Below are 13,377 nucleotides of genomic sequence, written 5' to 3'. Positions count from 1 at the left end.
TCACCAAAAAGTCACGGATAAGGAGCGACGCGAGAGTAGGTGCATTGTCATGGTGCAGCATCCAGGTCTTGTTTGTCCACGCCTCAGGCCTCTTCCTTCGCGCTGCCTCCCTCAAACGCTTCAGGACCTCCAAGTAAAACTCTTTATTGACTGTCTGACCACGTGGAACAAACTCTTGATGAACGATGCCCTCCCAATCAAACAAGACGATCAACATCACCTCCACATTTGAGCGACTCTGACGTCCAGATTTGGGATCATCTTCGGTGGATTATTCTTCCCCTTTTGAAATGCTGGTACCACACGTGACATTGCGTAAGGCTCAAACAATCCTCCCCATAAGCCTGTTGCAACATTTGAAAAGTCTCCTTAAAAGTTTTTCCCAATTTGAAACAGAATTTCACGCAAACACGTTGCTCTTCAAGATCCTTCATTGTTCAACTTGCAACAAATCGCCATGTGCACTAAACACACCACGTTCACTTTAGCGTGTGTAGCTCGATGACTAATTGACATGGCGTGATGCGGCTAGTGTTAGACTAAAGGTCAAGGTCACCACTACACAGCGCTCTCGTCGCAAGCACGCTATTTAAAAAGTTTGGTTTCTTTTTGGACAGACCTCGTATTTCAACGTCACTCGTTTTGCGATTTTAAATTTTGCGATTCTAAAACCAGTACCAATTAGTCGCAAAACTTGACATCCTACTGTATTGTATTAAATCATCCAAGCTTGCTTGAAACCTGGGGCTCACTATAGCTAATGCATTCAATTTGCCTAGAATTTGTATTTTTTTCATTTATGGTGTTTGTCCCAAAAGTAGAAGTAGCTACCTGAAGTAGATTGGGAAGGATTGTTGCCCTGGTTTGAAGCACAGTCTCAATAGGTGAGGTAGCTGAATGTGATTCAGTACAGTGCACATGTTATTACTATGGAAAGCTTTGGGGAAACATGGAACAGGCTAGGTGAAGTTCATTTTGAAATTAGATTAAAATATTAGAGTATACTGATTATATAATTTCCTCATTCATTTTTACAGGGCCAATTAAAATTTATATCTTAGTACCATAACCTGCACTATCAGAATCTAAAATGACACTGATTATGTAAAGTCTTAGTCTAAAAGTACTGTATAATGTATGAAACTCTGAAGACACACCCATGCCATGGACTCCTGACATATGAGGAGTATTTATTATGTGAGAACTTGAGATGGACACAATGATTTTCATGAGATATTATTTATTTCATTTGTTTCAGAGAAACAGTATAGTATATAAAAGGAAGCTACTTTAACCATTTATGAATCAATAACAAAATCTGTATTGATGTACAGTTTATAGAACTAAGGCTGTAAATTTTTGGTTCATAACAAACATCCTTCAAAAGACCAGGGAAACATCATAGAAAACCAGGGGTGCAGCGCTGCCGGAGCTCAACGGAGCAACAGGGGATAGAAACAAGGAAATAGTTGGTGAGTAGTGCAAGAAAAATGAGAATGGTAATGTGGCTGTTGATAAAGAGGAAATCAAGGATGTTTGGAGAAAATACTATGATAGTCTGCTGAATGAGGAGTGTGAATGAGACATAAGAAGCAGCATTGTCAGTACAGGGGCCATACCTAAGGGTTGGAATAGAATGGGTGAAGAAAGTGACTGATAAAATAAAGAAAAGCAAATGAAAAGAAATAAGTGTGAAGGTCTGTGAAGTTATTATAGGTACAGTATGTTGAAAGAATGGGAGGTGTATGATAAGTAAAAGGAATGTATTTCTTACTCTTTGCATCCTATCTACCACACCTCTTCCTCTCAAGCATATCAATTCTATTGCTTCTACTTTGCTCCTCCTACTTGCATCAAGAACAGCTACATACTTTTCACAAATAAAATAATGTCGGCTTAGGGGTCCCCTTGTATACCATCATATTGCCTCATTTGGCATAGTTCTCTCTCTCCATACACACCTAAATCTATTACTGGTACTTTTTTTCTGCAACTCAATTCACCACTAATCATTTCATTTGCTGACACACCCACTCCCAGATCATTGACACTCCATTTCCTATATTTTATCTCCATTCAAGTTACCATTTATTTCTTTGTACCTCTCTTTACATGAGCCTATGATTCAAAACAATGCATTATAATACTCACTCTCTTTCTGCTTGTATGGTCTTGGTGGCCTCATCCAACCGTAGCTTAAGCATTGTAACTTGCTGCTCTAAGCTTTCCTGTTCTGGAGTAATGCCCATCTCATCCATCACAGACCCCCCACCACCACCCATGCCACCATTACCGCCATTGTTCGTTCTCCATCCTCTCCTGCCATCGCGGCCAACCCCATCATTGGAACGTACAGAGTCTTCATAGCCCCCCTCACTACACTCACTTCCCCCACAAACCTCACTCATGGGGTCTGATACAGCTGATATTCTGGGATTAATGTGGCATGTGTCTGGTAGAGGGTCTGACATGGCAGACATTCTGTGAGAAGGGGACGGCTGGCTACTGCTATTGCTACTTCCAGCAGCAGTCACTGTACTGTCTCTAAATGCCAGTTCTTGCTGCTGCTGGTTATGGATCATCTTTTCCTCAATGTCATTTTCTCTCTGAGGATGATGGCAATTTTCAGAAACCTCTTTAACAGCACTATCTTTTAAATATTCATCACATATCAAATCTTTCACTTCACGACCAGCACGACACTTCTCACTGAGGCGAGTGGCTTCACTAGGTTTGTGCGCATAAACAGATACATTCTCTACACCACTCTGTGCTAACGCCTCACTAACACTGCTTTCGTTAATACCGATAACATCATCACCGGGATGACCTCCACGAGACCCAAACATCTCCTCTAGTAGGCTGAAGTTCGTATTTTTGGCATCACGAATAAATTGAAGTTCATCATTAGACAGTTTCTCGGCCTCTGTCTGAGTGATGGGACGTGCTGGAGTGCTACCATCTCGCTCTGGTGAGTCTCCTTTATGGCTACCCTAAATGAGTGAAAATAATGATTGTTTATTACACAGTACAGTACATTAGAAATTAGCACATACAATACAAACATACCTAACTGCAAATCTTTCCATTACTTGATTACCCTGGCCAAGTTAAAAGAGTACCATTAAAAAAATATTACTCTTAAAAAAGTCTTTCATCCAGTTTTATATGAAAATTTTAGCATATAATTTCCAGCACTGAGTAATTTATTCATATGGTATTGTTTCCACCTTTCTGCTTCATGTGAACTAAACTGTTTATCAACTCCATTTCCACTGATAACACGAACAGTAAATTTTTGGGGGTCTGGTCATAGTTCACCAGTATCATACATCACCAATTCACAATATGCACTAGAGGAATCTAGGTGCTGTTTGATTTACCTATACCCGGTACGTATATTGTATTTCAATTTACACTTCTATACCTGTTTAATTCAATACAGTTTTCACTTCTACAGGTACAGTACTGTACACTATTCCTAAAACTATTCTATACTACATAATTTTACTTTCAACTTAATACACCAAATATACTATACTAATTAAATGGAAATCTATCTTGAGGAATTTCTGTATATAATTCAACATTATCCATAAATTTAAAAAGCAACACTACAACAAAACCTTACAAGATTTATTTCTAGTATAAACCAGAAATGAATGCAATTTGTTGCTCTCTTGAAAAACCTTGTGTAATGAATTCACTCAAATTGAAGTTTGACTTTGTACTTGAAAAAAGGGGGGTTGTGTTCCTGGAATTTAAGGTGCTAATCCTCTTAAAAATCTCAATTTTTGCAATAAATGAAATGACAGATGAACTGTTTTCAACTCCACTCACTAAATTACAGAACATTAAATTACATAAACAATAAACACAATTGAATTCGTGTCTGCACTCACTAAAGTCTGTCATCTGTTTGTTGATGCTCGTGTGTAACCAGGCTCAAACTAGCCTCTGCCTTTATCTTGTCTAGATTTTGCACTTTTTTGCTGATGGTGTGGGCAGATCACTTCCTTATTCCCAACAGTAGAGGCAGTAGGATGGGAAGGTTTCTTGCCCAAGTTTGAAGCCACTGTCTCAATAACTAAGGTAAATATAATCGAGTACTATGCACACATGTGGTCACTAAAGGATGGTGGCCCATCTCGTGCGGCTGGTCGTTTGAAAGTTAGTCAAAATGATTCTTATAATAAGTTTAATTATCATTTTCTTCCATCACATTTTAAATACAGTACAGTATTATCATAATATTCAGTACCACATTTTGTCTTCTACAGACTGGAAGTCACGAACTTAAATTTTTTTAGTCCGAAAATATGTGTCGTCACATAGAAATTATGCGGATACAACTTGTGTGAAGTGAGGGTTCACCATAGTATATTTTGGTTCTGTCATTTGCAGTTCTTACTGTAAACTAACAGGATTACTACACTTATCAATGTGAACAGCTACAGCTAAAGCAACATGACAATTTCTTCAGTTATTATTTTGAGTGGATTTTGGGCCTCAATTACTAAATTATCCGAAGTAATCACAAAATACCACTCTAGTATAAAAGTCATTATAGGTACAGTATACAAAATGAAATGTAATAATTCACATTTATATTACTCTTCTCTGAAAGGAAGATTTCATGAAATATATATCAAAAGTAATAGAGAAAACTCAAAATTTACTTAAAAAAATATTGGAAATACTAAACTGCTAAATAAATTAAGATTAAAATACTGCCACAATAAAGGTGATGAAGATTTGGTCATATGTTAGCATGGGTTCAGGCAAAGCAAAACAAGCAGCACACTAAGTAAGACTTCTATATGTGAATGAATCAGACAGCAAGAAATAGGTTCATAGAGCTGACAGACAACTCAAAATAAGTAATAAAATGGTTGAAGTAGTTAATTTAAACTTACCTGGTCTCTCCCATCATCAGGTTTATCTGCCCCACTGTCCTTTCTGGGTCTCAATTGGTAAGTTTGTGATAGGTGTGTCATTTGAGCTTCTAAATCATTCTTCTCTCTCTTTAAAACACCACTCTCTCGCTGTGAGACTTCTAGACGACCCCGTAAAATTCTCACCTCTTCTCGAGCCTTATTTCGTTCACTGCGCACCTGAAAATTCCCAAACATCAATCAAAATCTTTAATTGTCACAAACCACAAGTACTGTACTGTAATAATAAAATGGCTTTCCTTTGTAAAGTAACATTTGGAACAACAGAATTCTGTACAAAATAAAACCAGGCATAGATATTAATGTTGCCTTTGCATGGTCTATCCTAAATGAAACTTATTTCTATTCAGTAGCTTACTTTGCCTGTCATCCACACAAGAGCTTAAGGAGTATTAGAGGGCTTTCTTCGACACAAGTTACATTGTAACTCATCTACAAACTAGACAAACATTCTCAAGCCCTAAACTATCCTTCAGACTACATCCTTCCAAATCTGTGCTTTTGTTTTTCCTGTATCACGAGTAATTACACCTTGTGTTTGTTTGCGAAAAAAGAAAGAACAGTAAATAAAACTGGGATATTTGAATGTTTGTGGATGTGATCAGAATGATGAAGAGAGTATGTTAACAATGACAACAAAGGAGAGACTTGGAGACAATCGAAGGGAGTAAAGTCAGGAGTGTATAAGATAGTATGATCAAAAGAAGATGGTGTTGAGTGACGAGATGTGGATTTGTGTGGAAGAATAAAAAGGGGTTAGGCACAAAATACTTTTGGTCAGATTAAAGAGTGAGTACATACACACCAAGAAATGAAAGGAACAAGGAAAAAATGAGAGGTTCTGGGAAGACCTGAATAAGTGTATTGAAGGATTAGTGTGATAGTGATTAGATCTAAATGCATAAGATGGTGACAGGATATTGGATGGAGTTGTGAAGAAACATGGAACAACATAAATGAATAAAAAGTGAATAGCAACTGAGAGAAATATGTGCTGACAATTAACGGATGGAATACAATATTCTAAAGGAAAAAAATCATAAGTATACACGGAGGCAGGATAATGGAAAAGACCAAGGAATAATAGACCATATGTTGAAGGATAAAAGTTTGATATATAAGTTGATTGATGTGACTGTAGTACAAAGGGTGGCACATCTGAGCAGCACTCGGTAGACACAAGATCAATAGTGAATGAATGGATCCAGGTGTAAGAGACTTGGTGAAGTGAGAGGAAGGTTTTAAAAGGTAATGGGCTAAAGAATGTAAATGTAGCTGAAAGATTTAAAGAAACAATTGCGACAAACTGTCCATGTGTAAATGATGTCAGCTAGAGACGAATGAAAATACAGTAGTTCAAGGATGCAGTGTTGGACAATGTAGCTGAGATGTGAGAGTACAAGAGAATAGGATTAAATATGAGAAGCCAATGCAGTCTAAAATACCAATCCAGTCTAAAATGCCAATGCAGTCTAAAATACCAGTCAAGTCTAAAATACCAATTCAGTCTAAAATGCCAATGTAAGCCACACAGCATCAGGGTGGCCACTCAAGAGAACAAATTCATCAGTAATTGTCATAAGGAACATCTGTGACAGAGGTGATAAATTCAGTTGTGTAATTCATTAGATCACAAGGCAAGATGTATAATGGCAAACACAGGGACAACTTGGCCATTGCCTTTGTGAATTAATAATTACAATAATAATCACAATAATAATGATAATACAGTACACCCAGTCAGACAAATGAAGCAGGGCATAAAATTATCAGTTCATAAGCCTGATTGCTGACCTAAGTACATTATAACTAAATGAAATGTTAGATTCTTTGATACTAAAGCTAGTTATACAATCACCTTGGGCCTGAGTTATATATATTTTTTATAATTATTATTTTTTTTAACCTTTATTGCCCAAGAGAATGTTAATGCTTTTTTGTTGAGATATGGTAAGGTAATGGCATTAACATAAAGTAAAATCCAAGATTATTAGAAGTATTTTGGAGATGTTCTATTACTCTTTTATCAAGAGCAATGAAGACCATAAACACACTCCTTCATATGGTCCTATACATATACAGCTCCTCCCCGACTTACGACCTGCCTCATTCGTACCAAAATTTTGTCCAATTACATATTTTCAAGTCCCAACTTCAGTACACAGACAAAATTTTCGATTGTAATTCACTTTAAAATGGCTGGCAAGCTTAAAAGTGAGAGTTTTGTGCTGCTGAGAAAAAAAAGCGACACCCATTTTAGATTTTCTATGTATTATTTAAGCATTTTCGACTTACGACCCGGATTTGGGTCCCTAACCCAGTCGTAAGTCGGGGAGGAGCTGTATACTAATCACCCGTAAAAAACAGTAACTGACAAACCAGCATGAGCTACACTTAAACAAGTATAATCTATACATATACGATATTGTATTTTCATAGCTTTCTCACTGATATTTATCCTTCAGCAACATAAAAATAAACTGTCTACAAAATTTGGATAACTGATATCTCTAGAAACAATGAAACGTTTAAATCACCTTGCTCCACTTTTCTCGCCAGTTAGCTGTACAGTCTGACCACCATCTCATAGTCTTTTCCATCTGAGTGGCGCGGGCACGAGCTTCCTCCAGCTCTCGCTGCATCATCTCCTAAAAAATAAACTCATTCACCAACACAACACTCACATTCACTTTTAGAATGAAGAAACAATTCCTAAGAATTACACAAATACAGTACACTGTACTCACATAAAGATAAAAGCTCCTAATTCAAAACCTCAAACCTATTTTTTTTTTAGTATACAGGTACTGAGAAGCAATAAACAAGCTTATCTAACATTTTCACCACTACCTTTCAAATCATATTCAATGTCTCTAATTCATGCTTTATATTTGCTAATACCTGTACAGTAATTGATCCTTAAGCACAACTGTAACAAAACAAACGATATTGCAATATAAATCAGCAAATTTAATAACACATCTGGCTGCAACACAAGAGTAAGCAACAAATTAAAATACATATGTCAACTCAAAGACTATTTACATGTACAGTACTAAAAGAAAGTACACTGTACTATACTGTAATTCTTTATGCAATTCTATACACAAGTAAAATTGAAAAAAAAAACATGAATATCCCAACTAATATCAGTAACAGGATGAGTTGACGACCTTAGAGAACAGGGCAGTGATTATCCTTATGCAACAACCATATTCAGATAAAGTGTTTGAGGACAGATGCTTGACATCTTATGACAAAGTGGCAGATTTTACTGTGGTACAACCATGTGCTGAAGCCATGCAGTTCTGGAGAAGCTTTATTAAAGAGGGCCGAGTGGAGATGCGAATGTTAGTTTAAGTATGGAATTTGAAATTAATATTAAACAAACAATAATCATAGAAATTAATATTAAACAAACAATAATCATACACAAAAGACACACTGAAAAATAGCTTCAGGGTGGCAGGCTACACTTTAGCTAAAACCATGCTTAGAATAAAGTTAACAAACAGCCACTAGAAATAGCTCATTCACCCAACAGCAAATGGCTATACACACAGATATCCCTCACTAAACAAATGTTTGCTTATACAAATTTCCTAAATTAACACCAATTTTTCATTTAATGAAAGCTTACCCCACTTATACGAATTTGGGTCCAAGCAAAAATTAAAATCACGCACCCCCGAGAGTCAGTTGGGGTGGTCACTCCCCCTACCAGGTTGAGGCGAGAGCTAAATTAGTTATTTTTCAACTCGTATTTTGGGTAGATATACAGAACTTCCTTCATATTTTTTTTACTCAGTTACATGTACACACAATCCTACATACAGAATGTGCAAAAAAAGTAAAAGAAATAGCTGTCATAAGTTCAAAACTTAAAGGGCATAAACATTTCTTTGTGTGCAAGAGTGGGATTGTAAGAGCCCTGCTGTTTAGGGTCATCAAAAGTAGCGTCCCAGCTGGGCTGTTAGTATGGCAAGGCTTGAGCCCATGCAGCCAGCGTTTATGCGAATGGTGATTGTGTTAAACTTTCATTTAGCTTTTCCTTAATGTTTTTAGATGCATATTTTCATCTACATAGTATTTTATGTTTTTAGTGTGTCAGGTACTAAATTACAGTGTGTACCATTTATCATTAGTTAGGTAATTTTTGTTTGTTTGTGAACCGATTTCATGTTTTTGGGGTATGATATTGGAGTTTTCCTGTCATGGGGGAGTCAAACGTTACATTTCTCATATGTTCTGTTATTTGAGATATGAAAATTTACTTAACAAATAGTTTTTCAGGAACCTAACCCATTCATTAAGCGAGGGATATCTGTAAATTTATTAGGAACCAAATTATTAAAGATAATGAATCTAAAGCAAGAATCTGCCATAGTAGAATTTCAAATCACAATTAAAATGAATCCTTGGAGTTTAAGGGAAGTAACTGAGCACAAACCAGCTCTGTCATGCATGTGCAGTCGGCCACAATAATAAGTATACACCTACGGTTCGTGTTCGAGACAAAATATCTGGTAACACTGTCCTGAACAGAAGACAAAATTACAAAATGACCTGTAATTTATGTTTCATTCCTACATATATGTTATAAATACATTTGTTGTGAATGTTTTACTAGTGTCTTGTGTTTATATTACAAGTAATATATTGTATCTAATGGTAGTAAACTTGTTGCCAAATGGGATTGCAGTTATCGTACAGCTCCCTCCTCCTCCCCCACTTTTTCTCTTACCTTTTCTTTACTGATGTTTGGATTAGTAAAGGAAGGAAGAGGAGTAAACAGAAGAATAAGGAAGGGGAACAGAAAATAGTTAGAGATTACAGGTGGGGGAGCTGAGTTTCATCATGCATCTGGATGCGCAGTTTCAACGTTACCAGACCATTTTCGGACCTTACAGCTACAGTGTGTATACTTATTCCTGAGGCCGACTGTACAAATGAACTTTCAGTCAGAGAGCCAAAAAGCTGTTTGGTGTCTTACTAGAAAACCTCAACCAAAAGGTCTTGAAACAGTCATCATACTAATGAATCCTCCAGTTGATGTAACAGATAATCTTATATACTGGTACAGGCAGTCCCCAATTTACAAAAGGGTTCCATTCCTGAAAAACTTTTGCAAATAAATTTTTCATAAAAAGGATCACATTTTCTCATACTCAACTTATAGAAGATGAGACATGCTACAAAACAAGTTTTCAAGGACTTGTTTGACATACACAATAATTATAAGCCAATAATAAACATACGTGAAATACAGGCAGAACAGTACAGTAATAATCTTTAACCTGTATTCAAGAAAAACTTGATAATTATTTAAACAAAGTGAACAGTATGAAACACTAAGCCATCACCTATAATAAATATGTCACAGTATTAATACAGTGATTTCCATTTTATAATTGGAGATACAATCTCTCTGAAAAAAAAAGGTCCCATGCTTAACCCCTGATGAGTTATAGATTGCATCATCCTAAATTCTCAATGTATTGTTTACATGGTGTGAACGCTGCTGTCAGTCAGCTGAGGCTACATTTATATTCTCTTACACATTGATGGCAAAATCCACACCTTCAAATTTTTGTTCAGTTCCAAATTCCTAACTATCTTTTATGACTCTACAACTTTATTGTACATAATTATCATATGAAATTTATGAAAAAATTATATATATATTTTTTAATTTATCACATAATAAAAGAAAGTAAAATGAGGAGAAATTGGATATGCAGGCAGTTGGTTGAGAGACTGGTGGTGAGTCTACCTGTCCCCATTGAGTTTGGGAAGTACCTTAAGTTACAGTACAGGGTGATTGTAGGAGAAAGATGACACATTATAAGCTTATTTGGATATCTAAAAACACTGCAGTTGTTAGAGAATAATGAAGTAGCGTAAGTTTCTAAAATAAGTAAGCATATTGGTAGTAAAATATTTCAGCTTATTTTCATTACTTAGGAAAAAATAAAAAATCTAAAGTTCAAATTGTTTGTTAGTACTGTACTATACGGTAAATCAAATCACGGGACAAAATGTCCTTTTTTGTAGCTTGAGATTTTCGTTAGCTGAACCTTTGTAAATCAAGGACTGCCTGTATTTAAAAATGATACTGACAGAAGATTTAGCAGAATTATAATGGGTTATTGTACATAAAGTATTTTAGAATGTTCCCCAAAATTTGAGGGAGGATAACATTAGTAATCAGAAATGCAATGCTGTATTGACAAGAGGTTACCAAGTGGAACTAATGCCAGATATTCTGTGACACTATTGAGATCATTAACTGGATATAACAAGAAGAAGTCTCTTAATATTTGTTCCACTCATATGAGGAACTACTGTACCAGTACAGTACAGTACAGGTATACAGTACTATACAGTTTCTACCTGTTTCACTGAGAAAAATATATCATCAACACAAACTGTAAACCAAAGAATTCAATGTGAAAAACAAAATGTGAAGGATATCTACCTGCTTATCATGCCAGTGATATGGAAGTGGCACTGGGTCATGAGAGTGTGTGGGAGGGGGATGTGGGTGAGCCCCTGGAAGAGGGGCTTGAGCCCCCCGACGGGTTGAGCTGCCGCCAGATTGTGCCATCATCACAACCGTCTGAAATTCACCACCAGCAGATGTGAATGCAAGTAACCTTTAGTAAACATTAATATTAACAATAGCATCTACTATTTGACATTAATACAATATACACAAATAAACTGATAACTGATAAGAAATGTTGCCTAAAGCATCAATACACCAGTACATCTTTTCTTTATGGTGAACATGGACATCTCAATTACTTGTACTGTACATAATACAGGTTACTGGAAAAATCTACTTGCTAAAACCCAGTTAAGTTTGATGATGTACAAATCAAGTTGTCCATATATCTGTAAACTTTACTCTCTAAATGAGACTCAATGATGGTGATTATTGTCTAATGAGATTGCAGCAATGGACAACATTTCCATGAATATTGAATATACATATTAAAAAAATATGCTCTACAAAAAGATTTTAAGTTCAAATAAATATACAAAACTATGTAGAATAAAATAAAAAATACACAAATATACAAATGGGTAAAAGAAAATGATGCTACTATCTCACCATTGTCCTACCTATCTCTCCTTTATTCCACCCCCCATCAACCTCCCTGCCCTCCACCTCACTATCCTGCCCTTCACCCTCTACTTCCTCATTCTTCCCTACCCTCCCTCTCCTCAATCTGCCCTACTTCCTCATTCTTCCCTACCCTCCCTCTCCTCAATCTGCCCTACTTCCTCATTCTTTCCTATCCTCCACTTCCCCATCTCTTCTCCATTCACTGTCTTCTCTATCCTCTCTCCACCTTTTCTTCCCTACCCCCCACCTCCCCATCATGCTTTACTTTCCACTTCCTCATTCTTCCCTACCCTCCCTCTCCCCATCTCTTCTCCCATTCACTCTCTTCCTTACTCGTCATCTTCCCATCCTCTTCTAGTCCCTATTCTCATCTACTTTACCCCATTTCCTCTATTCTCTAAATTTCCAAATAGCCAATTAAATGCTAATACGTACAGTTTAAATTCCACACTACAGGATTTAAATACCCAATTGTCATCTCAAACCAGTTATTACTAATCACATTAACTGGTTTTCTTGTAAATAATTGGGAAAATGTTAAGTTTTCCTATACAATATTTTCCCTGTACTCAATTTATATTGCACAAAAATACGGGCAATTTATTTATGAATTAGCAACAGAGACACTATATAATAAAACAAAGCTTAATATGATCATTAACCCTGATTTCAAGTTCATCATTTAGTTGTTGATTCATTAGACAAAACACTTAACTTACTGATCATTCCTCAACACATACTACACAGTGATGCTCACATTTAGGGAGGCAACAAACCTCTCTGAATGACTGATGAGCTTTACCCCACACATTAACCCCACTAAATAATCCTATTCACTCAAACTTAACTACTATATGTGTGTAGGATCATCTTCTTTATCATTTAACAGCTATAATACTTCCATTCGCCAATAAATAATAACGATAAAGGAGATAAACTTACAAGGTATGCGGTCCGTCATCACATCTTGGTGGGCACTGACAACAAACCCACGCCGCTGCCATCTACCGGCGGCAGCCTGGGAACACCGGCCTCCTCCTACCTGTAATTTACTTCTCTATCCTTTGAAGTTTTGAACAGTCTGAAGGTAACATCTCGGGTTTAGTGGTTATATATAAAATCCATTTGAAATATTTATCTTAATTGGAAAGATTAAATTCTTTGGGATATCTGCAGCAACGGAATGTAGACTGAGGGAATGTGATGCTTTGGATTAATGGTTTTCTAATAAACTATTGATTATTGTGTATGCTCTGATAGTTATGAAATTCATTAGAACTTTTACAGAAA

General features: G+C 36.3%; 1 protein-coding gene across 5 annotated transcripts in view; it reads right to left on the bottom strand.

Annotated features, from left to right (window-relative positions):
- Positions 1-13,110, bottom strand: part of LOC121864130 (coiled-coil domain-containing protein 102A-like) — a 29,529-nt gene extending 16,419 nt beyond the window's left edge. For 3 of the 5 annotated variants that reach the window (XM_042363054.1, XM_042363057.1, XM_042363056.1), the window contains exons 1-5: positions 13,030-13,110; positions 11,434-11,574; positions 7,493-7,603; positions 4,917-5,114; positions 2,152-2,993 (exon numbers count right to left, since the gene is read on the bottom strand). In XM_042363054.1, coding sequence (XP_042218988.1) covers positions 2,152-2,993; positions 4,917-5,114; positions 7,493-7,603; positions 11,434-11,565 — 1,283 coding nt within the window. In that variant the 5' untranslated portion in view covers positions 11,566-11,574; positions 13,030-13,110. Of the gene's footprint in view, positions 1-2,151; positions 2,994-4,916; positions 5,115-7,492; positions 7,604-9,948; positions 10,070-11,433; positions 11,575-13,029 lie in introns of those variants that run through there. The other 2 variants (XM_042363058.1, XM_042363055.1) reach the window with 2 other exon arrangements.
- Positions 13,111-13,377: the final 267 nt, after the last annotated feature.

This window comes from Homarus americanus, unplaced genomic scaffold, assembly GCF_018991925.1.
Source record: "Homarus americanus isolate GMGI-L3 unplaced genomic scaffold, GMGI_Hamer_2.0 scaffold26351, whole genome shotgun sequence".
Lineage (NCBI taxonomy): Eukaryota > Metazoa > Arthropoda > Malacostraca > Decapoda > Nephropidae > Homarus > Homarus americanus.
This window is presented reverse-complemented; position numbering and strand designations above follow the sequence as displayed.